General features: G+C 45.4%; 5 protein-coding genes across 5 annotated transcripts; 2 read left to right on the top strand and 3 right to left on the bottom strand.

Annotated features, from left to right (window-relative positions):
* The first annotated feature begins 2092 nt into the window (after positions 1–2092).
* Positions 2093–4816, top strand: LOC124678124. The gene is made up of 5 exons (XM_047214049.1): positions 2093–2335; positions 2449–2502; positions 3094–3197; positions 4303–4341; positions 4470–4816. The coding sequence occupies exons 1-5, from the start codon at positions 2260–2262 to the stop codon at positions 4611–4613; spliced, it is 417 nt and encodes a 138-aa protein (XP_047070005.1). The 5' UTR covers positions 2093–2259; the 3' UTR covers positions 4614–4816.
* Positions 4817–5184: 368 nt separating this feature from the next.
* LOC124676321 (bystin-like) lies at positions 5185–8472 on the bottom strand. The gene is made up of 10 exons (XM_047212403.1): positions 8098–8472; positions 7886–8012; positions 7674–7725; positions 7271–7598; positions 7066–7145; positions 6938–6985; positions 6098–6244; positions 5713–5785; positions 5543–5615; positions 5185–5412 (listed from the first exon to the last, which is right to left on the bottom strand). Exons 1-10 carry the CDS (start codon positions 8470–8472, stop codon positions 5333–5335), a joined length of 1383 nt encoding a protein of 460 aa, XP_047068359.1. The 3' UTR covers positions 5185–5332.
* Positions 8473–8935: 463 nt separating this feature from the next.
* Positions 8936–12991, bottom strand: LOC124674098 (general transcription and DNA repair factor IIH subunit TFB2-like). Its single transcript, XM_047210130.1, has 15 exons — positions 12868–12991; positions 12619–12786; positions 12025–12093; positions 11734–11827; positions 11468–11568; positions 10954–10999; positions 10816–10875; positions 10666–10734; positions 10234–10317; positions 10077–10160; positions 9846–9931; positions 9631–9721; positions 9473–9553; positions 9310–9384; positions 8936–9222 (listed from the first exon to the last, which is right to left on the bottom strand). The coding sequence occupies exons 1-15, from the start codon at positions 12978–12980 to the stop codon at positions 9088–9090; spliced, it is 1356 nt and encodes a 451-aa protein (XP_047066086.1). The 5' UTR covers positions 12981–12991; the 3' UTR covers positions 8936–9087.
* Positions 12992–19464: 6473 nt separating this feature from the next.
* LOC124678074 (tetraspanin-19-like) lies at positions 19465–22195 on the top strand. Its single transcript, XM_047214009.1, has 6 exons — positions 19465–19628; positions 20490–20589; positions 20893–20973; positions 21056–21160; positions 21588–21779; positions 21876–22195. The coding sequence occupies exons 1-6, from the start codon at positions 19465–19467 to the stop codon at positions 21885–21887; spliced, it is 654 nt and encodes a 217-aa protein (XP_047069965.1). The 3' UTR covers positions 21888–22195.
* A 561-nt stretch (positions 22196–22756) lies between these two features.
* LOC124676140 (E3 ubiquitin-protein ligase AIRP2-like) lies at positions 22757–25470 on the bottom strand. The gene is made up of 6 exons (XM_047212214.1): positions 25415–25470; positions 25120–25270; positions 24932–24998; positions 24409–24643; positions 23083–23284; positions 22757–22993 (listed from the first exon to the last, which is right to left on the bottom strand). The coding sequence occupies exons 2-6, from the start codon at positions 25225–25227 to the stop codon at positions 22964–22966; spliced, it is 642 nt and encodes a 213-aa protein (XP_047068170.1). The 5' UTR covers positions 25228–25270; positions 25415–25470; the 3' UTR covers positions 22757–22963.
* Positions 25471–25793: the final 323 nt, after the last annotated feature.

Here is a 25793-nt window from a genome sequence, read left to right as displayed (position 1 = left end):
CCTCCACGTATCACCGCAGAGAAGTCAAACCGATGCACCGCAATGGCAAGAACACCACAAAGATGCCCAAATTCTTCACTCTCAAATTCCAACAAAGCTACTAAAGCTATTGGGGGAATAAGAGAGGAAGAACAAGAAGGAGAACACCAATTCTCCAACATCTAGATCCCAAGAAATTCCCTCACAAAGAGGTGATTTGGTTTGGTAAAAGAGTGAATCTAGATCTCCTCTATATTTCTCTCAAAAAGATGCTCAAATCATTGGAGAGGGAGAGAGATTGCAAGCTCACCAAAAGTCAACAATGGGGGGGAGCCAAGAAGAAGAAGCAACCAAAACTAGAGGAGGAAGAAGACTTTTTAAGGGGCTGCCAGGAATCTGCCGTTGGGGCTGGCCAGCCCCAGGTTGGCCAGCTTGGGGCCGGTACTACCGGCCATGGTAGTCTGGTACTACCAGACGGGGTCGACGTGGCAGCACGGAAGAGGAGCAGCAAGGCGTGGTCGCGCGGGCGGGTGGAGACCGGTACCACCTGTCATTGCCTAATGGACGGTACCCCGGAGGAGGGATCCTCACGAAGGGGGGAAGAAGTAGGGGCCATTGGGTGGAGAGCTTTCGGGACGGTAGTACGCGAGTTACCCAGCTTCGGAACACACAACACGATGGCAGGGCCTACTGCTGCTTGTCTGGAATTATCTGGGCGCTTTCGCGTTGTTACAATGAGTTGTGGTTGTGCCTCTAGGGCTCCCGCGATATGGCTTATAAAGGCTCCATAATCTAGGGTTTCTACGGAGAGTCTCGTGAAGATATTGCCCCTCCAGATCATCCACTCATCCATCACATCCCACTTGTACTGAGAGAGAGAGAGAGAGATTCATAATTGAAAGATTAGGGATTGAAACCTCTATTTCATCTTGATTTGTATTTGATTTGATCTTCAACTACTGTGACTTGCTTTGGTAATATCGAGATGAACTCCATTTACACTGCTATGATATCATTGTTCTTTTCTCCTCTCATGTGTGAGTAGATCCCATAGGCGTGGTAGATGTAGGGGATTAGTGGGATGTGTTGTGCCTATTCTATTTTATCCATTGTAAATTATGATTAAGATGATTATGCATGAGAATGAATGTCTACGTGCACATAATGTTGTTATCTAATTTAAGGGTAACATGATCTCAAGAACTCATAGACATGAACTTGTTTGCTAGTGAATCGGCGACCCCCGAGTGAAAAAGGATCTAGCAATACTCGAGGACAAACAAGAAACCACCAAGCTTAAAGCTTTGATCTGGTTTAACCATCTTAATAGATGCGCTGACCATGGCTTTGGTAACAGGCAAAATGATCATTGGAGAAAGATGAAATCTACCAAGAGGAGTCTTTCTTTGAGTTGCTTGCCTACTTAGATATAAATAGAAAGAATCATATTCACTTATCACATTTATTCCACCAGGTACATTCACTATCACCATGAAGTGAATCTCCCCGCGTCTAATCTTTCATCTGCAGAAACTCATTAAATTTCGCAGTAGTTGTTACTTTTATGCACTTTACTTTATTACATTTTCAATACTCAAAACTCTTATATTTACGTTCTCCTTTACTTTATGCATTTGAAACGGAGGTAGTCAATTTTTTTACCAGAACATCTTTATATGTAGTAGAAGCTAGGCAGTAGCACCCAAATTGTGGTTCATCCAAACCGACATAATCTTCTTCGCCAAGAATAAACCGGTGGTTGAGTGGATCTTCCTGAAAGAATAATGTTGCTAAACTATTTTTTTTTTCCTTCTGAAAGAGCTACTCCCTCCGATCCAAAGTTGAACTAAACTCCCGATACTTTTTATTAGTTTTATAAAGGTGTTAAAAAATAGTTTTATAAAAGGTAATCTCTTGACAAAATAGGTAAGGCACATTTGTGTTCTAGTCCCTATACAAAGCACTAAACTTGGTACACCTTTTCCCCGGTGGTAATCAAGGGTATCGATCTGAACACAGAAGTTTTTAGGGGCATTCTGGACAATCTCCGGAGCAAGCAGAGCGTGCCTCCCCCCATTTTCCTCCGCACCAGACAACCTCAAAACGCACAGACCTCCGCCGCCTCCGCTCCCCCCTCCGCCTCCACCGCCCATTCGTCCTCCTCCCGTCACCGGCGCCGTCACCTCCGTCCTCCGTCCACCCCCTACCTCCCATCCGCAAACCGTGCGCACGCCGGAGCGGAGGAGTCGGCGACGCCACGAGCAGGGGCAAGGCGAGGAGATGTTCTCCGGCGACTGGACGCCGCCGTGCGGCAGCTGCTGCACCAAGAAGTACGCGACCCTCGTACAAATCCCATGTCGGTTCCCTCTCTCGCGCACTCGTCCCCGCGATTGCGGATTTCTGTCTGCTTGATCGACACTGACGATTTCTTTTCTTTTTTCGGTTTGTTGCCGTCGTTTCGCCGCGCAGGGAGGGTGTTCTGCAAGAAGGGGTGCAACGCGGACGGAGACACCTGGGAGGAGTGTAAGTACCAGCCATGGAATGCCTGGCCAAATTGTTTGGTTGATCCATTTTTGGTTTGTTTTTCTGGTTCAGTTCCTCGTGAGTTTCGAATCTGATACAAGGAACGAGGTGAAATGTGTTAGGCTGTTGTCTGTTGTCTCCAATCCGTGATTGCACTTGAAATATAGTGAATTTATGTACTGTGTGTACGATTAAATTGGCATTGTTCAGAGTTTAGCAGTGTTCGACATTGTTGGTACTGCAACCCTCACACATAACAATCGTGATTAACAGGAATCTGTCCGAGGTCGTACAATGTAAACGTCCATAACCGTAAATTGGGCTCTTCTTGTCAACGTAGTTGTAATCAGTGGACACATTATTTGGTTCCTTGGTTTGCTTATTAAATTGTATCTTCTCTATTATTGAGAAAACTTATTTCTGTTATTCACACAACCTGTTTCTGTTATTGAAGCATTTTTCGCAGGAAGGCCATCTTTACTACTCCTATATGCAAAATTTTGATTCTGGGTGACTGTAAAGTAGCAGATTGTTGTCTTTCTGTTAGTACTAGGTGAATGTGCAAGCTAACTCACGCTGTAAAATCCTCAGGCATAGGCAAATGCACTGAGATATGCTACAAAGATCCAGTGTTGGAAGATCGCCAGTGGAGCGCTTACATCGATCGGTCGCCAGGAGAGGACAGTTACTCCTTGGTGAGTTCTTGATTTGTTAGTAGCAACAAACATCTTGTAAATTGTTTCATTTGTCTTCTCATCAGCACACACCTGCTCATCTTAAGTTCAAACTCTGATATGGGAAAACCCATTAGCAATACATGTTAAGATTATACTCATGCTTGCCCTTGGTCCTAACTCCTAGGTAACTCGTGAGAATTATGGCCCACCCTCGAAACACTAAGCTGCGCTGCAACTGTGACTCTGTGAGATAGTTTCACAAAATCAACTTGACCGTACATTAGTATCCTAAAGTTTACATATTTTTGCCATCAGCTGCATACGATTGAATAGGGGTGATGTGAAAATGTGTAAAATTTAGGATACTTTTAGGATTTCATATATCTTTTGCATCTTAAGACCATCAATAGGAAAGTCCTGATTCTATTGTACGTGTCGTGAAATAATTTTTTCCTACATTATCAAAATACTGCCCTCCTGCGTATGGTTATTCCTTGGGAACACATAGTAATTCAAATGATCGTATCATTTAGATACATACCTTAAGGATTGATATGCAAGTATGCATCTTATGTTTTCATTGAATCCTTGGTTTCCTTATATTTAAAACTTATGCTAAGTAATAGAATGAACCATCAGTTTGTTTCTTAACAGGCATAAAGCAAGTCAGCAGGTAGATAACTCTGAATTGTTACTTACAGTCAAGTTAGAATGCCCCTGGTGGGGTTTGTTGATTATTTTGGAAAACCGTGTATGCAAATGTGTTAATGTGACATAGATTGTTTGCTCAGTACCATCTTGGTGGTTACTTGTTGAGATCACTATTATACATAGTTTTCTTGCCAGTTTAATGTGCAAGATTTTTTACTGTAATTCCTGGAGAGCTGGTAGTTTAGTGTTTGCATGTTTGTATAGTTTTGTCTTACTGCTGAAAACATGGCGTGGAGTATTAAGCTTTCTCTGGACTATAAATAGTCTGTCAAACAAGAAGTTATTTGCTAGTTGATGTGATTGCACATGGAAATGCCAGCCATGTTTGTCTCGATGATTTCTATTGTGATTTTTCTAATAATTCAGGAGGCAGTGTTTCTTTCATACTAAATTTGAATTTTCTTCTCATCAGGAGTGCTTCAATGCTTGTATTTCTGGATGTGGATACAGGGTAAATAACAGATTTCTCGATAACAACTTATGTTTTGTGTGTCCATTCTAGCTTTCTCTTTGTTTGTTGTGATATGAATCATATCATATCAGAAATCTCATAAACGGCGTTGTTTTGCTGTATGACAGTTTGATGTACCAGCGGAGAAAGTCGGGCAAATCAAGCCGAACAGACCTTCCAAGCCACCACCTCCCGTGGTAGAACAGACACAGGCTACTGGTTCAGAACCTGTCGTGAAAGGCGAAGACAATGTGCCTGGGACATCAGCGTAGCTTATGGGTCCCAAAATTTTGTAAACCTGAGATTATCACCGATTTTCTAGGTTGCGATGTATGCTTCAAATATTTAGTCCGACTCGCCCTGGACTAAGATGCTAACTAGGGTATATGGAGGAAATGTTTTAATCCCATTGCAATCTGTTGTTTCTTGGGTTGCTCCTGTTCCACTCATGACATCAAGAGGTTATTTTTGTGCAGTTGTGCATGTTTTGATGTTGAAAGATTTGTACCGGCCGTTCTTACTTGGATACCTGGATCAGACTTAGTGTCGGATTCATAGGAATAGACTACATCCATGATCCATGCCATGTCCAAACGAGAACAGCTACAACATACGACGTCAGGTGATTACTGAGTTCAAATGATAAAGTTCTGTTCAGGTCGTTCATGCGATAATCTACTGTGTTCAAATTTAATATCCTCAGCAACAAATAAAACTTGTATGAAATTCTTTCAGCCTTCATATACATCCTCAACGTTCAACTTAGATAATACGTATCTATGAGATGAAACATTCTGAACTATGACAGTCATGAATAATTTTTTAAATATAACTGAACTTGCATACCAGCCGTTCTTACAAACCAGTGTATATATCCTTTCTCAACAACAACAAAAAGAAAAGGTACAAATTGCACAGAAAAACTGAAGTTATGATCAAAACTGGAGTGCAGATGTAGTTCACGCAGTAACTACGGTGTTTCCTGCAGCACTTAATCCTCCTCCATAGGTACTTCAGGAACATTCCACCTGTCTTCTTCGATTGGCTTGGTGATCACAGAAACAGGTGAACGTAGGAACAAAGTTAAGGACAACCGTGTTGCAGAAAAGTTTGATTGCAGAAGAATAAATTGTTTGCTTGACAGGATACTAAATTGCAAATCAAAAGACTGAAAATGAAAGATGCGGATTGTAAAGGATATATATCGACATATCGGTGGCCTTTTCACCCCTGTTGGTACTACTCCGAAGTTCCCTGCGAATTTCTGGAGTAACCTGTACATACAGAGATAGCGACGAGCATACTTCAGTTAAATGGCACCCTTTTGAAAATTCATGCAGACATGCTAATGGTGAAATGAGAGGATCATACCAAATAATGTTTCTGGTGATCCAGCAAGCGTGCAAGCTTCTCCTTATCTTTCTTCTCCAGCTCATTCTTATATCTGATAAAAAAATATTAGCAACAGATGAATGAGCAAGTGAAAACTTTTCAAGGACACTACCAAGGGAGCACTTATAATGGAATATATCTATCACCAGGCCTCTGAGCTATAAGTAGCAAAGAAGCTGGTCACTGCTCAAATTGTAACTTCACACTTTCCACGGTTCAGGTTTAACGAAAAAGGTTTACCATGAAGTAAACCAGGTAAAGACAACTTGCTATACTACAAGCATAGTGGTTGTGTTTGCTGTAAGAGCGATGCCTTTCAGGTTAACCAAAATATGCCTTTGAACTTTACAGGTCCATCACTAACCTTTCCACGAAGGCGAGCAGTGACTGGTGCCATATAACAGGCATGTTCCTCTCATCGTCAAGAAACCGCATGAAATGGGCAAAAACTGCATCAAGTACACGGTACGGCAAAGCATATTTCTTATCCAGAAATATCTTGATAAAGTAACTGCAAGAGGTATATTAGGTTACAGCATGTTCAAGGTAATAAGCTATTAAAAGAAATTGCAGGTAGATGCCACATCTATATAAAAAGAAGATAGTACCAGTTAATCCACACTACAAGACACAAGAGCTACACATTCAATGCAGTTGCCAGCTAAACATCACTTTAACTATGCAACTTACGAAGTAATAGAACATTTCAGTCCATATTTCATGACAGGAGGACTTGGCTACATAACTGAAATCTTAACATTGCCACAACAATGATCGCTCCCTCCCGTGGCATAAAGCCATAAACTTAAGAAGCTAGAATGCTCATCCAGATAGCTACATCAAGGATTCAACCGAAGCATATACAACTATACAACTATACTCCTAAATGTTAAGAGCGCAATGGATGAAAATCCTGTGGCATTGTGGCCTCTATTTGGGAAACTGTGAGCACCAACTTATGCAAAACCATTCGGCCAAAATTGTTGTATAAAATTACAAGAGAGGTAACGGAAAAGTACTTTGTTAATATAGCAACATTTTATATACATACCAAGAAATGTTATTTAACTGGTTATTTTAACTACTAAAACATATAATGGTTAGTCACGGAAGTATAAAGTTCATTGGCAAAAAAAAAGGTTGAAGTTCTTATACTATGTCCAAACACACACAAAAAAAAGAGACCTAAGGTGTCGCACTTTACCTAGTTGTGCCACAGTACTCCATATCTGCTAGTTTCATTAATGCCGCGCTGCATACAACGTCAAGTAGAGATAAGATATCAACTGCAAAACCATCTTAGACAAGAATTTAATACTATATTCAGCTAACCTCGCATGGAGTGGAGGAATGGTACACTTCTCGAGAATACTACCAATAATTACTGCTTCACGCAGATTGCAATTTCCTTCCTACAGCCATAACATTTGGGCTTATCGATTAATTATGTCCGGAGGTAGTAGCTCCTTAGAATCACATATGTTAATGAACTCGCCATGCATTCTAGGAAATTCTCTACTCTAAAGAGAACTACTACCTGACAGAGCGGCAGCAAAATCCCCTTGAAAAAGGCAGCAGGCTTGTAGAGAGATTTCTTCATGGCCTGATAAAGCGCGAAATGGAGCCTCTTGTTGTACTTGATGTCATTGCGAATACGCGGGAGCAGGATAGCCTCGTAGAACCTCACGGCGTTCTTGGCGTTCATGTTCGAAGAGAAGAGCCTCGTTGCCTGGTACACCGCGTTAGGCGACCAGTGCTCGGGCTGGGTCAGCTGCAGCACCTGCGCCCAGCATTCCAGCGACGGGATGCGCTTGAGCGCCTTGGGGATCTTCCCGCTGGTGTACCGCCTCAGGAGCTGGCCGACCCTGCATACAGCGAACCTAACAATGAGCGTTGCACACAAAGGAATGAAGGAGGCTTGTAAGAGGCAAGGCACGTACTCTTTGTAGAGTTCAACAATTCTGTCGTCCAACTTGACAGCAGGCCGTCCTTCTGCAGAAGGATACACGGACTCAGTAATCTGATAATCAACTTGGCTTTATTTTTTTCCAGTGAGTAATGCGTTTAACTGGCTCATATTGGTGCCATGATCGACATAATACTGTTCACAAGTATCGGGTAAGAGCGAGCAAAGTTGAGAATGGATGCCCACCTGTTGAGACGGTGGCGTCCTTGTCTCTGATCTTCTGGAGAATGATGTCGCCAAGAGACTGCTTGGCAGAGGTGTCCTTGGACATGAAGGCGGCGAGGGCCTTCTCGTCCTCCTCGTCAATCTCCGGCTGCAAATACAACAAAACGATCAGAGCCGCGCACCCGAACACTGCCCCATTTTTTTTACTGTGATGAAGAAGCAAGAGCACGCACCACGCCGCCGTCGTACTCGCTCTGCGCGTCGAAGCCGTCGAACTCGTCGACGTCCTCCTCGTCGTCATCGTCGCCACCGTCCACGGGGAGGGGGACGAAGGACGACGTGGACGGGGCCGCGGTCGCGCCAGCTGATGTGGCGTCGGAGGGGGGCTGGTCGGTGAGGCCCTCCTCGTGCTGCTGCTTGAGCGCCTCGCGGAGGATCTTGGCGCTGATGGAGGAGGGCACGGAGGCCTCCTCCTCGGCCTGGTGGCGCTTGGCGGCGCCCGAGCGGCGGCGCTTCCCGGCGTCGGCCACCGCGTCGGCGTCAGCCCCGAGCGGGAGGCGGCTTCCCTTGGGCTGCTTCTCCGAGGACTTGCGCTTCTTCCCGGCCATGGCGCCGGCGAGTAGGGAGGCGGGGAGAGGGGACGGCGGAGCGGAGACGGCTGCGAGCTGCGAGGTACTGTAAAACCCTAGGGCCTGTTCTGTTGTGCGGACCAGTTTTGATGGGGTTTCTTCTTGGGTTGGGTGTTATCCCGGCCCATTCAAAAACATTCCGCCCATTAGCGGCGCAGCTGGTTTTTTTTTTACGGGTTTTCTTCCGTTTTTTTATATTGATCAAATCACAGAAGAAATATATTTTGAGATTATTCCAAGTTGAAAAAATTATTGCGACATTTTTCTATAAATCATAGGAAGAGCACTCTAGACAAACAGCTTCTCTTTGCTTAATTCGATTCAGCCAACAGAAAAATAAAACAATATATCTTCTAGTATTTCTATCCCAGCTTTCAAACTAAGCAAATAAAGCAAAAACTAAGCCTAACAGCTCACTGCAAGATTACGCTAGTTGGAGACTCTTGAGCTCAGTGCTTTCGACATCTGCATCTGCCTGCTGCAACTGAGTATCGTTCAACAGTTGTCTGATGAATTCAACCCTTCAAGTGTTGTACAGAGATGTAACTTCTTCTCTCCGAATGGTCTCTTTAATTCCTTGGATCAACAAGGCATTCATCTCTGCCTACGAAGGAACACCCGCATCTCTTCGTGAAACTCTCCTCGCACTATCAGCCTCATCTTCTTCGCGTCCTCCCACAGCAAGAACCCGTTATCCCTCGCATAGTCACAGCACTGCTCAAACATGTCCTGCGCAACGAGGCGGCACCCAGATATATATGCTTAGTGTATTTAACTTGGATGGGACTGCCCAAATTTGATAAATGGAGGGTTTACCTTGCTCGGGAAATCTTCATACGCATGTGACAGGACCATCTCGACCCTGTTACGGTCGTTCTCCCATAACCTGATCTGCACCGGAGAATTGGCATTCTTCACTTTGTGTCTTTTGAACAGATGGTATCTGGTCTATGTACAAGGGGGATGGGTCGCTGCTTACCTGATCTGTGACATTCTCTGGGACTATAGGTATCTTGTCGATAACACGAGGGTGGGCATTTTGCTGAAGGAACGCGATTATCTAACAGAAAACAATAGAAGCGTAACTGTGTCTGTCTATGTAATGAGTCCTGTAGAAGTGTGTAATTCAGCTGATACCTGTTCAGCAGTGATCCCGTTGTCAAAAGCACCATAAAGACTTTCTTTTGTAATAGCTCCCACGATGAGGTTCGGAAGTTGATACTCCACCCTAGGAACGCGTAACCGTTAGAGAATTCCACAAACGAGAGCAAGGAGACACAGTCAACAGGAACTACTAAGCAGCAGCCAAAATAAGGGGTGAGCTAGGTTCACTCATCTGACAGGTAATGTACCTCGAAAAAAGCCGTAGAATTTCACAGTGCAATCTGGAAGCAGAGTAGGCATACAGCCTGAAGTTTGTCTCCACCACCACAATGCCCTGCCACAACAACATACAGTATGAACTCTGACGTAGAAAGTAGATCCTCTTCATCAAATGTTGCTTACATAACAAGCAGATGGAACTTATGATGATCTGAAGAGCATAAACCAGGAATAGCAAAGGCCATGGGATGTAATGAAACCTCTTTGCTGGCAGATGAATCCGACAAGCTCGATGAAAGGTTTGTAGCCAATTTTGTAGGTATGAACCAGCTATCTTTTCGACCCTGTTATTGATTAACTGTTGAAATTCATGCTCACCATGTTGAACAGGGAAAATAAATAAATCAAAATTCTTACCTGCTGCAATTTGACTAGCCCAAGCTCCGCCAGATCCCTAATGGCAATTCTTTGGACATCGGTCAGAGTATTCAAGCTATAAGCCTGAAGCATAACCCGATGGACCACATGAAATAGGTTGTTAATTTATACCCAAGCTTACCAGGCAGCAAAGTACGAACAAGAACCAATATAATCTGATTACTCTAGTCCTACAGCCCTTTAACTTCTTTCAAGCGCTAAATTATGATATTTAATTGAACATTTTAATAAGAAAAAAAATTGATGGTCTTTTGGTCCCTATCCTGCTAGATAGACAAACACAAACACAACAAATTTGTTGTATCTTTGAGATGGATCACTGCATATGTCATAGATATAAAGTACTGTTGTCGAAGAAAATGGTGCTGTGAAAAATAGGAAGTCATGACATTTCTTTCGAATGGTTCTTACATCTCCCAGAGTATGGAAACTAAGTTCCAAGAGAAACGATATCAACTCTGTGGGGTCCACACCACGTTCCTATTAAATAATTGATACAGTCAGTACAAAATACAACTCGTTCCAATCAAAAGAGTTATATAAAGTGCATGATACCAATACCTCTGCTGATGAAATGTATTCCCGCATTATGTACCAAAGTTGTGCATTTGTCTCCATTAGCTGGTTAAATAGAAAAGAATGAGAACCAAAGATGAAAGTCTGTCACATAACAGGATCTACTGAGAGCCAAACACACACCAGAAACTGGAAGCCATTCTCAGATAACTTGGGAGCTTCATTATCCCTGCAAAATATATTCAAATTAGGAACTCATGATATTGAATTCTTTCTTGTGGATTCAGTGAAATAAATATACCAAAAAAGTGAGATATAGAACCAGTCAAGAGAATATGGCAATATGCAGCAGAAAAAAAGAAGTATTAGCTTTTAGAAGTTCCACATGGAACTAAAAAACCAAAATCTCAAGATTCTGAAACCAATCGGTTGTTAGGAACAGTAGTTAATACCATTTTCAACAAGAAAAAATGAACACAACCAAACTAAACCAACAACATTTTGCTGTCTTAAATTTACTTTCTAATTTTTGTTAGGACAGTACTATGTCAACACTGCCACTGGATTTAATACCTAACTGTACTAGCAAGGGAAAGAGCTAAATTTGGATGCCATGTTATTGAAAGTATATCTGACTATCACTAGTTTATACATAACTCAATAATTCATGGTCAAAGCAAGGAGGTAATTATTCAACCTTGAACTCAGAAGACCTCTCTGGAACGTTCTCATCATAGACGAGCTGAAACTTGTCCCTTTCTCAACTTGGGATGAGTTGATCAATTGCAGCAAAAAACACTGTTTTGCCATAAAATAGATCAACGAGTATAAGTCTTTACAAGGGTAACTAGACACAAAAAGTCTTCCAACTGTTCGAGAGTGTGATCCCATGAGCAAAAAGGAAAATGACAATGTGAACATACATCGATAACATGATTTTGAGTTAAGCTATGTTGTTCTAACCTCCCATTGCTCAAGAGCATAGTTTTCTAGTTCTGTTACTGTAGGCAATCTGGAAGTAATACTCGATGGTACCGGTTCCCTTGGTAAACTTCCACTGCAGCAAAATAAAAAAGTAATTTGATCAACTGTATCATAACTTCATATGATCAATAGGAGGAACTTACAGGACAAAAGCCAAAGTAGTAAACCTTGAACAGTATCATTGGCTTCAGTAATACCATGGTAGATATTTTCCTGACTAAACAAAAAAATCATTTCCATGTTCTCGAAAAAGTATTTAAGAAAGCTTACCCGCTGACCAAATACTTCTGCATGTTTGCCTGGAACTTATTGTTCATCCTGTAGCTCACCTCCTTTCTTCTGTATCCACAGAAAAACCAAGTGAATTAGTAATTACATAGTTCATTGTGTAGACCATACGGATAGTACAGCAGCAGGTGAATTAGAAATACATAGTTTAACACAAAAATTTGTAAACAAAAGAATTCCTATTAGTAGCTATGCCTATAAACATACATACTAACAGAGACCTAAAATATCAAGGGAAAACACTGGAGACTGAAAAAATACGGGGCAAGAAGTCGTTTACTACCTCTAATTAGATTTTATTTCAATGGAGAGGCAGATGAAAAATCGATGTTCTGAATTTTTTTCAGAAACTTGGTATGCATAACAGATCAAATCGCCCGTGTCTGCCAAAAAATACAACATGTGCTATCCCACCCACTCTCTCACTAGGGTAAAACAAACAACATAGTTCTACCTAGCTTCTGAGTCTAATTATCTGGTACATTGCTAGGTGATTAAAAACAGGATGATAAAATGGTCTGCTCGAAGTTTCAGCCATCAATACCCAGCACTGGATGGAGGCGGATAAGATCTTACCTATCACGTACTTCGACAAAGACCCTAAGTTGGACCAGCCTATCGATGGCAACCTTGTGCTTGGAGGCATACTCATCCAGCACCCACTCCTCGATAGCTGCAGCGGGTACTGGTGCCGACACGTACAACATCTGAATTACGTACTTCTTTGCCAGCGGCGGGAACGACCTGCAGAGGTGGAAATGTGAAAAATCGCGATGGCAGCAACAAGACCTCGCAAACGCATTGCATAACCGATGGATCGGAGACCTGAGCACGGCCTCGCAGATGAATGCGGAATCATAGAGCATGTCGAGTTTGGAGGCAGGCAGCGCAGCCACCATGTCCATGAAGTTCCGCGCCACGACCATCACCTGAGGCATCTTTGCAGTGCCTGCAGGGAACAAGCAAGGTGGGTAAGAAGGACTAACTAGATCATTCCGCACCTGGATTGAACAATAATAGAAAACGTTCAACAAATACCATAGTATTAATGTTCTGGAACTGGAATTGCTAGATTAGCTGTTGCCTAGGTAGTACCTGGCTACCTTGACGTGGGTACTATATTGCAAAAAAATAAAACTAGCTGTTTCAGGACAAACAAAAGGAAAACTAGAACTCTAGAAGGTAACGCTGTAGAAATTCCAAAAGCTCGGAGAAACTCAGAGAAACTCCAGTGAGGAGAAGCTCAGAGAAACTGTCTTGAACCCTTCTTTTTGGCTTATGGAAATTGAGCTTATCTTTTGTGTTGTGTTGTGTAAAGACTGTAAAGCTCCTAAAATTCAATTGTGCCTTTGTCAATGCATAATATCGTATTGTTGCTTGTTTTACACATATATAAGCAAGAAAATGAGAACTAGTCCATTCTGAATTTTATTACACAGTATCAAATTGCAGGTTTCTGAATTTTCGGTGGGGAGAATGCTTACACTGTAGTTTGCAAAATAAAATTATCAAACAACCACATGTGCAGGTTTCTGAATTTTATTACACGGGATCAAGTTGCATCCAACACAAATGTCACAAAATCACATCTCGAAATCATCAACACAGTGAGGCACCGGCCCAAATTTTGCACTCCACACATGACAATTTTCGCAAAATCAAAGTCAGAGTGACGAGGTACCAGCAGGCGTGGTCGAGCTGCACTGGAGGGCGGAACTCCGAAGATGGACTGGCCGGAGGCGAGATGTGGAGTAGGGCGGCTGGCGAGCTCGCCGGGAGCGGCGGCGGGTAAGATGTAGAGGTGGTCCACCGGCGGCGGCGGATGGGCCGAGATGTCGACCGGCACCGGTCCGTGCAGGTGGAGAGGCGGCCGCGAGCGGGCGGGGGCGGGGGCGGTAGCGGCGATGGGCGGGAGAGGCTGCGGGCAGCGCGCCGGCTAGGTAGGCGGTGGACGGTGCTCTAGGAGCCCAAAAGAAGTAGGTCTAGGCAGTGTGCAGTTTAACCGAACGAATTGAAGCCTATATCGGTATTTGGGGGGATTAATCCACCACCACTGGAGAAGTGGTCGAGTGAGCGAGGAGTCTAGGATCCCAGTCCCAGGTACGAACCTCGCGGGAGGCGATGGGAGGGGTCGAGGGAGAAAGCAGCCGGCGCGGAGGAGGCCCTAGAGGCGGCGACGCGGGCGCGTAGTCTGTGGTGTGTGGGGCGGGGGCGGGCTGCGACGCTAGAAGCTCCGCCGCCCTACACCTCTGCCCACGGAGCGCCGGCGTCCCGCGCGCCGCGCCACCTGAGCCGTCCGCCTCGCCGCCTGCCGGAACCCAGTCGCCGCGCCGCTCCGCTCTGCTCTGCGCTGTTTTTTTTTTTCTTGAGACAATCTGCCCTGGTTCTCCCCACTTTTCTATACCGCCGATGGCTCACACCCAGTCCCAGTAGCCCGCATGCCACCTGGGCCTAGCCCATCTTCATCCAGGGAATTTTAATATTTGCCCTTGTTTAGTTGGTACTTTATGATTTGCCCTCATTTACTTTGTAATTTACTTTTTGGCCATATTACTTTGGTCTTTGATCTTTTGCCCTCAAGCAGATTGGTCCTAGGGTAAAATGTCCAATTTGCCCATTTCTTCTTCCTTAGACCAACCTCCATGCCTCCTCTTGTACGTCCACTCCATGGCCAACTCGAATCGCCTCCTCTCCCGTATTCCCGTCTACCTCCGCTGCTCCTCGAATCGCCTTGAGGCGCTGCTCCTCCTCGCGAGAGGCCGTCGTCTCCCGTCCCTCTCGCCCGAGGCCGCCGATTCCTGGCCGCCCCCCCAAATCCTAATCCTAGGGCGCCTTTTTCCATAGAATTAGCAGAGAGGGACACGGAGATGGGAGTACCTAGCGTCGCGACGGGGAGCCGGGAGCTCGCCCTTGTTCGTGGATTTCCGCCAGCGGCCGGAGCTGCGTGAAGACCACCGCCGCCGCCAAATTCCAGTCCTCGGACCGGCTTCTGTTCGAAGCAAGGGAGCGAGATGCGAGACAGCACGAACAAGACGAGCGGAACGTTCTAGTACTGGGGGTATTTTCGCCCTTTATTTTTTATCACTATTTTTCCTTCCTTTTATTTTTCCCCTCTTCCTATTTTACTATTCCATTTTATTCATTCTTACTATTTCTCTTATTATTATTATTTTTGTTTATTTTTATTATGTGGTTTCAAAAAATCATATGAATAATTTTTAGTTGTATTAAGATAATATATTTTTATTCTCATGAACATTTTCATAATTGTGCAAATATTTTCTTGAACTTGCAAATAATTTGTCATAACAATGTGAATATTTTTTTAGCTCGCGAACAATTTTTTATAAGAGTGCGAATACTTTTTAAGCACGCGAACATTTTAATTTAATTTTACGAATATTATTTCCTCTCTTGCAAACATTGTTAACTCGCAAACTATTCAGTAATTATATGAACATTTTCCAAAAAAAAATGAATTTTTTTCCTTAATTCTCGTAACAAAAAAGTGTTCATAGAGAAAAATAACGTTCACTATTCCAAATATTTGTTCATTAGTTCAAAAAATATTCATGTATTACACAAATATAAATGCTACTATGCTTCTTTTAAAAAGGAAAGTTTAAAATTTAAAATAAAGGAAGAGAAAAAAAGGACAACAAAAAACAAAAAAAAGGAAAATACTGGGGCTCACTAAACGGCCACTCAGGCTGCAAGTGGGACACGACGCGGGGGCCCGCATCTTTTCTGCATCAGCCCGCAGCCAATCAGTGGGCCGCCTGCGGCAGCCCGCATGGACGCGGAGACCGCTTCTGCCGCAGCGAATCAATCGGCTTTCTTCCTCCCTGCCTTTGCTAGTAGTACTACACTGCGACGTTTCTTGTCGCCGGCGACAGAGCGCGGGCGCTCGCACAAGGGGGTCATCTCTTGCCGCCGTTCCGGTCGTCCACACGCCCGCGGCGGAAGCTGTACTCCGACCCAAGACCCCCGCCGACACCGCGGCTGGACAGGAAGCGCAGCGCGCCGGCGGACGCCCGCGGAACCGTGCAGGTGACCTTGGGAGAGGAGAGCTCGACGGCCTCCATCCTACCACGTCGGGCCCTGGACGCCGCCCGTCGTACCCGTCGGGAACATGCGACTGGACCGCCTTGAGGCTCCCGGAGACGAGCGCCGCGCCGGCGCCGCCGCGGCCGGGGATGTAGGCCTTGGAGGAGGCGGAGGGGCGCATGCCAGAGTAGACGATGGAGGGGCTGGAGGTGAAGCAGAGGAAGAGCTCCGCGCCGCCGCCGCCGCCGCCCCGGTCTGCATCCGCTGCCCCGAGCTGCGATTCACGGCTGGCCCGCATCCGCCGTTTATTTTTCTTCATTATCTGTGGAAGCCCGCGTATGTAGTTAAATGGGCCTAAATCTGCGGCGCCGCTACCGCTTGCACCCTGAACGGCCACGCTTAGACGCGGCCCAGATCAGAATTTCTTCAAGCATTGCTTCTCTAGTGGACGCACCGGGCCCTATATAGGAGGACCCCGCAGCACGCTCAGGACGATTTTTTTTTTGCGTGGCAAGAGTTTTCACTGTTTTATGTATTTTTATTTTCCAAATTTCACATAGTTTTTATATTATTTTCTAATCTGTCACTTGGTGTTTTTCCTTTTCTTATTTTTCATTTTTAATTTCCTCTTTCTTTCCTTTTCATGTTCTTTATATTCCTTTTTCTTTTATTTTCTTTTTTGCTTTTTTATTTCTCTTTTTCATTTATTTTTTAATGTTTGTTTCCATGTTAAATGTGGTTATATAGTTTTAAAAAATATCTGAGGTCTCAATAATGCATATGGATTAAAAAATAGGTTCACAAACTCGAAGAAATGTTCACGTGGTTAAAAAATTTATTAATGGGCTCAAAGAAATTTATTTAATGGATTCGCAAAAATATCGTGTTTTTCAAAAGATGTTCTTGGTTCTGAAAATATCTCGGTAGACGTGGATGAGGAAGGACTGGCTTGGGAAAATGATATGAGGATTAGGGTAATTGTGCGAGTGGATCAACCACTCCTTCGTGGTGTTAGAGTGAAGTAGTGTGAAGGGGAGTAGATGGCACATGATTCAATCTAAATTATTAGAAAGTATAACACTTTTGCTTCGACTGCGGTTGTTTAGTGCATCCACATAATGTATGCACTACGAAGAAGCAAGATGTAAAACCATGGGGGAGGGGAGTGGCTTAGGGCTTCACCATGTAGAAGTGTGAAGCCGCTAGCGCCTCCCCATGCGGGAGGGGGTCAACGATGAGAGACATTCACCTAGAAGAAATCCTTGCAGATAACTTTGCATACTCGAGCTCTTCTCGCATTCGCGGAAACGAACCAAGGAGGGTTAGGGGTGGGAGATGTTACTAGTCCAGGCAAGCCTCACCAGGCGTGGGAATAACGGAGTGGCAAGGCACCAATGGCTAGTGCTCCCAATTTAGTTTTAGATATAAGAAGTTTTAAAACTTATTTTTAGCTCGTGGAATGTAGAGAACTAGTATGACATAACGGAGGGAGTATGACAAAGGGAGTACATTGAATCTATGTGATCAAAGTTAAAAAAAATCCTTTTTTAAATGTTTGGTACAAATTTACTATACCTGTTCTACCACACAAATTTAGAAACATCTAAGTTTTCCAATTATCAGTGAAATGCAGTTGCACATTGTCAACAAATATTTTACTAGGAGAAGGATTGGTTTCCTCTGGAGGCTGTGAGCGGCGCAACCTTCGGATCAGGCATCGTCTGATGCTCCTCCCATCGTGTGGGCCTCCTGCCCAACACACATCCAAGTGGTTTCGATCCTCCCGTTCGTTGCATCAAACGCGTGCCCCCTCATCGGGTGGACCTCTTACCAGCACATCACCTCCACTCATGTGCTCCGTGCCCCACTCCTCGCCGGGGAAGTTGCTCTTTACCTCCTCCCCATCGCTAACGGTGCCTTGCTCTTTACGTCGTCCCCATTGTTGATGGTGCCTCTCATAGGAGGTGCTTCGAAGGGAGTGTGGCGGTGCCCCCGTGGAAGGGCGACGGTGCTGCCATAGGATAGGGGTGGTGCTGTCAACTGATGGTGGGTGTGCTGCCATGGGTTAGGCGTCAGTTCTGTGAGCTGTTATGGTAGGTGTTCTAAGAGATAGTGATGGTGCTTCCAAGGGATAGCGACAGTGCTATGAGCGCCCATGGAAATTGCTGCTAGCCAGAATAGGAGGTGATGCTTTCCGAAATCAGGGGTGCTGCCATCCAACGTCGGTGTTTCGATCAGAGGTGAGTGATACGAGATCCCGCCAGCGTTGCTCTAGCTAGCGGCGAACTCCTCGCCAGAGTTCTGCGTGACACACATATAACAAGAGCTTCCAACTGATGTCTTGCGAGCACATGTGTTGGAGACGAAGTAGAAGGAATATCGTGTGTTGCTGTTTCGGGTATACCGGGTCCAAACATGGGGCATGGGAAACCGATTGATTCAGAGGGAGGGAGCTCAGAAATGCTACGCCCGTACCCCTTCGTCACATCGCGAGCGAGCACAGAAGCTCGGGAGGTTGGCCTTCCCCTCGCGACAACGACGCGGAGGTAATTGTTGTGTGTACTTCAAAACTATTTTGTGCCATGTGTGTTGTAGTTTCCCCCTTATTCCGATTATCTTAATGTTTTATTATGTGTGAAAATAATATCTAAACATTCTAATATACACATGGTATCTTTTGTACATGTAGAAATGTTATATTGCCCAAAGACAACAAATCATTCAATTCTATGGCATGTATATCCAAACAGGAATTGGAATCTGGTGCCACCCTATGATTCGAACAAAACGGTCGGAGCACACCCGAACAACATAATTCGAATTGGTAGCCAATTCATTTCCATCCTGGATTTGATTTCTTTTCTTCCAATTCAATTTCAAGCCAATCCAAACGCAGCGCTTACCCATTTTACTATTGTAAAAAATGATACATCTCCCTGTCAAAGGAAATTCCAAATTCCAATCCACACAGTATCGACATTTTCAGCTGAGCATTTTTGTCAACGAATACTCCTATTTTACTCCTACTCCTTTCCCTGTCAAAGGAAATTCCAATCCACATTACTATCCACATATTATTATCCCACAGCGACTGACTCGTGCCCTGCCGCACGCAGCTCCCACTCCGCTCCACCACCGCCTGCCCGTCCCTGTTTTCCCCAAAACCCCACGCCACCGCCGCCGTCAACTTCCCACAAGCACCGGCAGTCTCCCCGCTCCCGCTCCCATTCCTCCCACACAGCCCGCAGCCGCCCCCGCCCCCGCTCCACAAACCAAACCAAGCGCGAGCAAGTCCCCCCTACGCCGGCACGGGAGAGCGGGGGCCGTTCGTCAAAGCCGGCTCCTTTTCTTGCTCTACCTCGGCGGCGGCGGCGGATGGCGGGGCGCGGGGTGGCGCGGAGCTGCGTGCAGACGGCGCTCAAGGCGGCCAACTCCCTCGTCGGCCTCGCCGGCATGGCCGTCATCCTCTACGCGCTCTGGATGCTCCGGGCCTGGTCCGCGCAGGCCGCTCACCTCCACCGACACCTCCCCGTCCCCTGGTACCACCTTCCCCTTCTTCCTCCTCCTCCTCCTCATCCCTCAGCAGACAGATCTCCCGTAGCGTCCCTCGCTGAGCAGCGCCGCCCTCTCCGCTCCCGTGTCGGCGCGCGCGCTAGATTTGCGCTTCTCTGAGCTGAATTCCCCCCTTCTGCATCTCCCGATTCCTGCCAGTACCACGCTCGCTGCTCGGCTGCACGCATCTACTACCTCTCACCGAATTCGCACCCGAAATGTGTGCACTGTTTCATCGGACCACGCGTCTGCTAGCCATGGATGGCGGATCAGTTCCGTGCAAGAACGAGCGAGATTGGGAGGTGGCGTAGGAACCGAACCGAACCTCCCGCTTTTTCCCCGATTGCTGACGGGCAGGCCACCGCTACCGCGGCAAGAATTTTGGTACACAGGGAAAGAAAGAAAGAAAGAAAAAAGCAGCGGACGCGATGCAGCAAGTCTCGTTCGGTGGTTACGGTGACCGGCTTTCCTTTCCTGTGGTGCTTTGGAATTCAATGTAGGTGGCGGCTGGGATGTGGCGTCATGTTGGATCAAGACGGGCGGTGCAGCGGATGGTCCGAATGAAAAGGATGTTGTGGTGGGAGTGGAGTGGGACGGACTCGACCACTTGTGGTGGATGGATAATAAAGCTAGAACAGCGATTGTGCTGAACTATCGCTTTCCCAAACCTAAGCACGTCTGTAGTACTAGTACTAGTAGTAATGCCAAGATGTAAAAGATTTATTCGTATCATGCTTGATGTTGAGGCCTTTACATCGTATTTTTGATGTTGATGCATTTGAAGTGCTTTGTATCTATCTGATACGGATCGGCGGTTTTGACTGAAAACATACCATTTGTTTCTGCAGGTTCATCTACACTCTTCTTGGCCTCGGAGTCGTCATGTGCTCGCTCACTTGCTCTGGCCATATTGCCGCGGAAACTGCCAACGGCGCATGCCTGTCCTGTGTATCCTTGAAACCGTATGATATATGTAGTTGCATTACTGTGTTCAGTTATGCTGAAATGGCAGCTGCTACTGGCAGAATTCCTCAGGAAATTTCACATCTCCAAACAAAGCCGAAACTTTCGTTTTCCATGATATCTCCTTTTTTCAAATAAATTATATTAAAAAAAATGAAATTGCTGAACCATATCTCTAGTTGACAAGTTCTGTCATGGAAGTGCTGGCTCCTTCTGAAACATCCAAGTCGCTTCTTGGAGCTCTATAACGTGGTGATGTGAACTATTTTGCCTTAACCTGACATGCAGCACATGATCTTCGTTTTCTTACTTGTTATACTGGAAGGTGCTACCACCGCTGATGTGTTTCTGAATAGCAACTGGGAGGAGGTAAAGGACCGCTTCAGCTGCTATACTTTATTATTTCCCACTTTTCTGCTATTTGATTTGTGATGTTTTTTCAAACCTTCAGGATTTCCCCGAGGATCCATCTGGGAATTTTGCCGAGTTCAAAGAGTTTGTTAGATCAAATTTTCAGATATGTGAATGGGTAGGCCTCTCGGTGGTGGGTGCTCAGGTGAGAGATTACGTGAACTGAACTTCAATCCTTCATTCTTTCTTGCTTCTTACTCTTCTAACGAAACAGTTGTGATTTGCTCAAATATAAACTTTGTAAAAATACACCAGCACATGGACTGCTTCCGATACTGCACTATGCTTCAAATTAGACACCGCCACGCAGTGTAAAATTCTATAATGTATAACAGTTTTTGCTAAGGTTGAAAGGGACTGTTACCGACTTATAAGCATGGTGGCTGCATGTAGTAGATTTTATCTTACATGGAATGCTGCCTGCTTTGTGCAAGTATGACTTCAGATGATATCATCTAATTACCTTTCACATTTGTGGATTTGGCCAACTACCACTGTACTTTCCAGAGAAAATAATAGCTTTGGGCATAATTAATTTTATCTATAAATATAAATTGCCTGATTATTTGCAGGCACTATCAATCATTCTTGCAATGGTACTCAAGGCCCTTGGTCCTGAACGCGAAATTGACTACGACAGCGATGATGATGCAGTGCCTGCAAGGTTGCCTCTCCTAAGAAACCAGGCCCAGCATGGTTCAAGCTATGTCGAAACTAACTTACCTCGCAGGAGTGATTCATGGACTCTGCGAATCTTAGATAAGGTGAGATGATTACCAACAAGCATTTCCTCTTTCTTTGCACCATTTTGCTGTCAACCTGTGCATCATTAATAAAGCCCTGTGATTGTCTCTTTTCAGGCTAACAAATAAGGATTTCTAACACTACATGGCTAACCCTTCGGAAAGAGCACCAGCGCATCCCTGTGGGTTACAGCCGACCTGATGCATGATACCTGTTCTCTGAAGTAGTGAGGATTCATATGACGGCGTGGTACCTAATGGCTAGGCTAGTTTTATGGTCTTTCAACATGCGCAAGTATTTGAGTAGCATGTAACTAATCTTACAGCCCCTTGGTGTATGGGAAGAATACTGTAAAAATGTTTCAGTGAGAGATGATGGCTTGATGCCTCGTATTACCGGAGACAAAAAGGGAAACAACCCGATTGTTCAGTGTCAAGCATTCTCTGTTTCTGTTTACTTTTTTTAGTATTAGAATGCACTCCTGATTCCTGCTGGAATCGAAGTATTCTGTGCGAAATTTCTAGGTTTCATGAGGGGCCTTGAAGATTGAATGAACACTTCATAGTACTACTTATTTTTAACTGTTGTCTGGATTAGCACTGTGTTACCTGGATCCGATCGTGGCACGATTTGCAATTTATTGTACACCACTCACCTGCTATGTCTGGTCCATCAAATCCAGCCACCATATCATTAAATCAGCGTCTGTGAAGTCTGTAGCAATCGTAGCATGGTACAGGTCTGGTAGTTGTTGCTTAGTCAGTACGCTTAGCTTACCGTATCTATGTGTACTACTGAAAACTTGATATAACACTTAATCTCCAGGTACGTTTTAGTTGCCCTAGCCAGTAATTTTCTACAGAACATTTTTTTGCGGCATCATCAGAAAGACTAAAATAACCTGAAAGTTTGCTGGCAGTTATCACATCACATGGAGAAAGAAAGGGATCTGAAATTTGACTGGCAGCAAATGTACATTGGTACTAAATTAGCCACATAAATAAGTTGCATACACTAAAAATTCTCACCCAAATTACAAATATGTACAAAGCATGCTGTAGAACATATTGATTCGACTATCCCTAGACATTTCCATGCAAATTATACATCTGTACAAGCATTTACAAAAACTGGGCACAACTCTACGGCACCTTGGTCAGAGCTCACAAGGTCTCTTTGTCAGAGTTCACAAGCTGCTCCATGGTCAGCCACATCCTAGGACGAGGAACATCCTCTGCATGAATGAATAAGCCATGCGTCAACGATCCCAGCAAAACAATTGCGAGCAAGTCATATCATTATCAGCAGCTCTAGTTATTTTACATGAGAATCATAGGCATCAAAGATGTTATCCAGTGTGACGAGAGGCAGCTTCTCGATGTAGGTGAACAGACGTCTAATGTTTTCCCTAGTCACCGTCGCCATGTTGACCGCGTCACGGTGGTCTGTGAGCATCCACAGGTCACCGGAGTTGACTCTTTTGAGGCTGTCACGGCAGAAGGGGCAGGATTGCGATCTCGAGCGCCTGCATGCAACAAGGATAAAACATGCTTCAGTGATTGCGCATTCATTTGTCTGACTGTTCAGTGAACATACAATAGTTCATTTGCAGAGAAAGCTCATCTATTTATGCAGTTTAAGGTATAAATTGGTAACCAGTTTGGTGCATTTCATGGGCTCATGAATTAACAAGCGGTTTTCAATACTCATTCTGTTAAAAGACACCCCCATGCTTGAGAGAAGAGCTGTAATACTCTGCCAGCAATCATTCTGGCAGAAGCTAAATGGATCTTATGTTTACACTAAGATCTCCCAAAGGTAACTAATGTATCAAGTGGGTTAACCTGGAGATGCTCAATAGCAGCAAGTGAGAGAATAATCAGGCCCAAACTGGCAAGCAAATGTAGAGGTTGCTGCATATTCGCAGAGACCCGCTATGATCATATAGTAGATAAAAGAGTTCCCTAAAAATATTCTGTTAAAATCTCCACCGCGAACTTTCTGGCAGAAGCTAATGTGTCTTATTTTTGAAGTTCAAAATATCAGCAAGGTACCGATGTGCAGGCGATGAACTACCTTCTGCATATTTTGAGAAAACACTAACCTCCTAATTTTTTAGTTTCCAATATCAGTAAGCTGTAAGAAGGATCAGCACAGAATGGTAAAAATGCAGAGGTTGCGGCATATTTGCAGAGCCATCCATAAATGAGGTGACACTAGGTTAGTGCATAGCCATATCCCCTCTGAACAAAAAAGGCTCCATTGGTGACAGTGTGACACTAGGCTTACTATTGACCATGTACTAGGTTAGTGTGTAGCCCTTCACAACAAAATTGACCATGTACTAGGTTAGTGTGTAGCCCTTCACAACAAATTTGGCAAGCAAATGAAGAGGTTGCAGCATACCTGCAGAGCCTCGCTGTATTGACCAGGTACAGTCCACAAATTAGGTAAAACTAGCTTACTTAGTGCACTGCCCATTTGTAGAAAAAACACTTTAGTGGTGACCGGTGAGCACTTAATAACACCAAGATGACGTATCCACTAAGCTACCTTTGAGTGGGCATTAATCAAAACCTGCCCTGTTCAGGGTTGAACAAGGGATGAAATTTAAAGTTACACACGACAGAGGGTCCATCCGGTTCTCACCATTGACGGTAGCACTCGATGCACATGGCGTGGCTGCAGTTGGGCAGCACCACCTTGCCGTTGAGCTCCATGCAGATCCCGCACTCCTCGTCGATCTCGGCGTCGACGGGCTTCTTACTTTTCTCTGCATCGTTGTCTCTCCTCCTGTACCGCTCCGAGCAGGCCGCCTTCTGCCTCCGGTCGTCGTCGTCGCTGATCCCGTCGTGCAGTTGCATGAGTGAGGGGAATATCACGGCTGCAGCAAACAATGCCCGTCAGTATCTGGTAGTCTCAGTTCTCAAGCCCAAACACCAAACACCTTTGGGTTCAGCTGAGCTTTGAATAAAAGATGATATTTGCATCTTTCTTTGAGTGGTCGATTCATGTATCGACACTCAGTGACCTTTGAGTTGTAAAATGATGAACAAGTAATAAGTTTAATAAAGGCCGTATGCATCAATTGATGCAGAGGCTGGGTTGTGTTCCCTTCTAAAAAAAAACTGAGCTTTGAAAAAAAAAATACAGTAGGAGTGTGAGATTTTACCGTAGAACTCCCTGATGCTGGCCTTCCTCTCGTGGGTGGACATGGTGGTGGTTCCATCCACATAGACCTGCAGGCCAACAAAAGCAGAGGTTCAGGCTGGAATATGGGTTCCCCGAGAACACAGAGCCGCCAGATGACACCGTGAATTGTGATAAGACGAAACAGTACGCACGGACAAAAGAGAGAACCTTGTAGATGAGGATCCTGAGGAGTCCGAGCGCGCCGGCGAGGCTGCAGTCGGTCCACCGCACGAGGAAGAGGAGGAACTGCGCGGCGGGGCTGTAGGACATGCGCATCTGCAGGCAGGCCCCGTCGTAGTCCCTGGAGCAGTCCGACGCCCTGCAGTGCAGACGCAGGCGAGGGATTCAGCCGCGCGCGCGCGAGGCATCGTCGTAAGCAAGACGCCCCGGACGAGCTTGGACGGTCCATGGCGGGCGGCAGGGAAAGTGAAGGGGATTTTCTTGGGGGAGGGAGGGGACTCACAGGGTGTTGGCGTGCTGGATGTCGGCCTGCAGCACCTTGAGCGAGTCCCTGAAGGACCTGCGCGTGGAGCACGCCGCCGCCGCCGCCATCTCCTTGTCTATCTTCTTCACCGCCAAAGAAAGGCCGCTGCCGCCGGGCGCGCTCCTCACCTCGGCGCCGCCACCATCGAACGAACGTACCTACCGAGCTGAGACAAAGCCCAGGCGCGGGCGCGAGAGAAGCCGTCGACCGCGACAGCGCCTCCGCTCCACTCGGCACTCCACTCCACCGAAAGCCGGGTCTGCACTCTGGCTGTCGTCGTCTTCCCCTTTTCCGCCGCCCGCCCGGCCGGTGTTTCTGGTGTTGTATTCGTTGCGTTGCGTGGGCGGAGGGAGGACCC

The sequence above is a fragment of the Lolium rigidum genome, chromosome 7, assembly GCF_022539505.1.
Source record: "Lolium rigidum isolate FL_2022 chromosome 7, APGP_CSIRO_Lrig_0.1, whole genome shotgun sequence".
Classification (NCBI taxonomy): domain Eukaryota; kingdom Viridiplantae; phylum Streptophyta; class Magnoliopsida; order Poales; family Poaceae; genus Lolium; species Lolium rigidum.
This window is presented reverse-complemented; position numbering and strand designations above follow the sequence as displayed.

Bases quoted from the DNA above. Each gene is read 5' to 3' on its own strand.
- LOC124678074 (XM_047214009.1), top strand. From the start codon at position 19,465: ATGGCGGGGCGCGGGGTGGCGCGGAGCTGCGTGCAGACGGCGCTCAAG. The intron at 20,590-20,892 runs GTATCCTTGAAA...CCTGACATGCAG, and splicing joins ACGGCGCATGCCTGTCCTGT to CACATGATCTTCGTTTTCTT. The intron at 21,161-21,587 runs GTGAGAGATTAC...GATTATTTGCAG, and splicing joins TCTCGGTGGTGGGTGCTCAG to GCACTATCAATCATTCTTGC.
- LOC124674098 (XM_047210130.1), bottom strand. From the start codon at position 12,980: ATGCCTCAGGTGATGGTCGTGGCGCGGAACTTCATGGACATGGTGGCT. The intron at 10,318-10,665 runs GTAAGAACCATT...GTTATGCTTCAG, and splicing joins GTTTCCATACTCTGGGAGAT to GCTTATAGCTTGAATACTCT. The intron at 9,932-10,076 runs GTTTCATTACAT...TTGTTGTGGCAG, and splicing joins ATTCATCTGCCAGCAAAGAG to GGCATTGTGGTGGTGGAGAC.
- LOC124676140 (XM_047212214.1), bottom strand. From the start codon at position 25,227: ATGCGCATGTCCTACAGCCCCGCCGCGCAGTTCCTCCTCTTCCTCGTG. The intron at 24,999-25,119 runs GTTCTCTCTTTT...GTTGGCCTGCAG, and splicing joins TCAGGATCCTCATCTACAAG to GTCTATGTGGATGGAACCAC. The intron at 24,644-24,931 runs GTAAAATCTCAC...TGTTTGCTGCAG, and splicing joins CAGCATCAGGGAGTTCTACG to CCGTGATATTCCCCTCACTC.
- LOC124678124 (XM_047214049.1), top strand. From the start codon at position 2,260: ATGTTCTCCGGCGACTGGACGCCGCCGTGCGGCAGCTGCTGCACCAAG. The intron at 2,336-2,448 runs GTCGGTTCCCTC...TTCGCCGCGCAG, and splicing joins GACCCTCGTACAAATCCCAT to GGAGGGTGTTCTGCAAGAAG. The intron at 2,503-3,093 runs GTAAGTACCAGC...TAAAATCCTCAG, and splicing joins CGGAGACACCTGGGAGGAGT to GCATAGGCAAATGCACTGAG.
- LOC124676321 (XM_047212403.1), bottom strand. From the start codon at position 8,472: ATGGCCGGGAAGAAGCGCAAGTCCTCGGAGAAGCAGCCCAAGGGAAGC. The intron at 8,013-8,097 runs GTGCGTGCTCTT...TTGTATTTGCAG, and splicing joins GCGAGTACGACGGCGGCGTG to CCGGAGATTGACGAGGAGGA. The intron at 7,146-7,270 runs GTAGTAGTTCTC...TTATGGCTGTAG, and splicing joins TTTTGCTGCCGCTCTGTCAG to GAAGGAAATTGCAATCTGCG.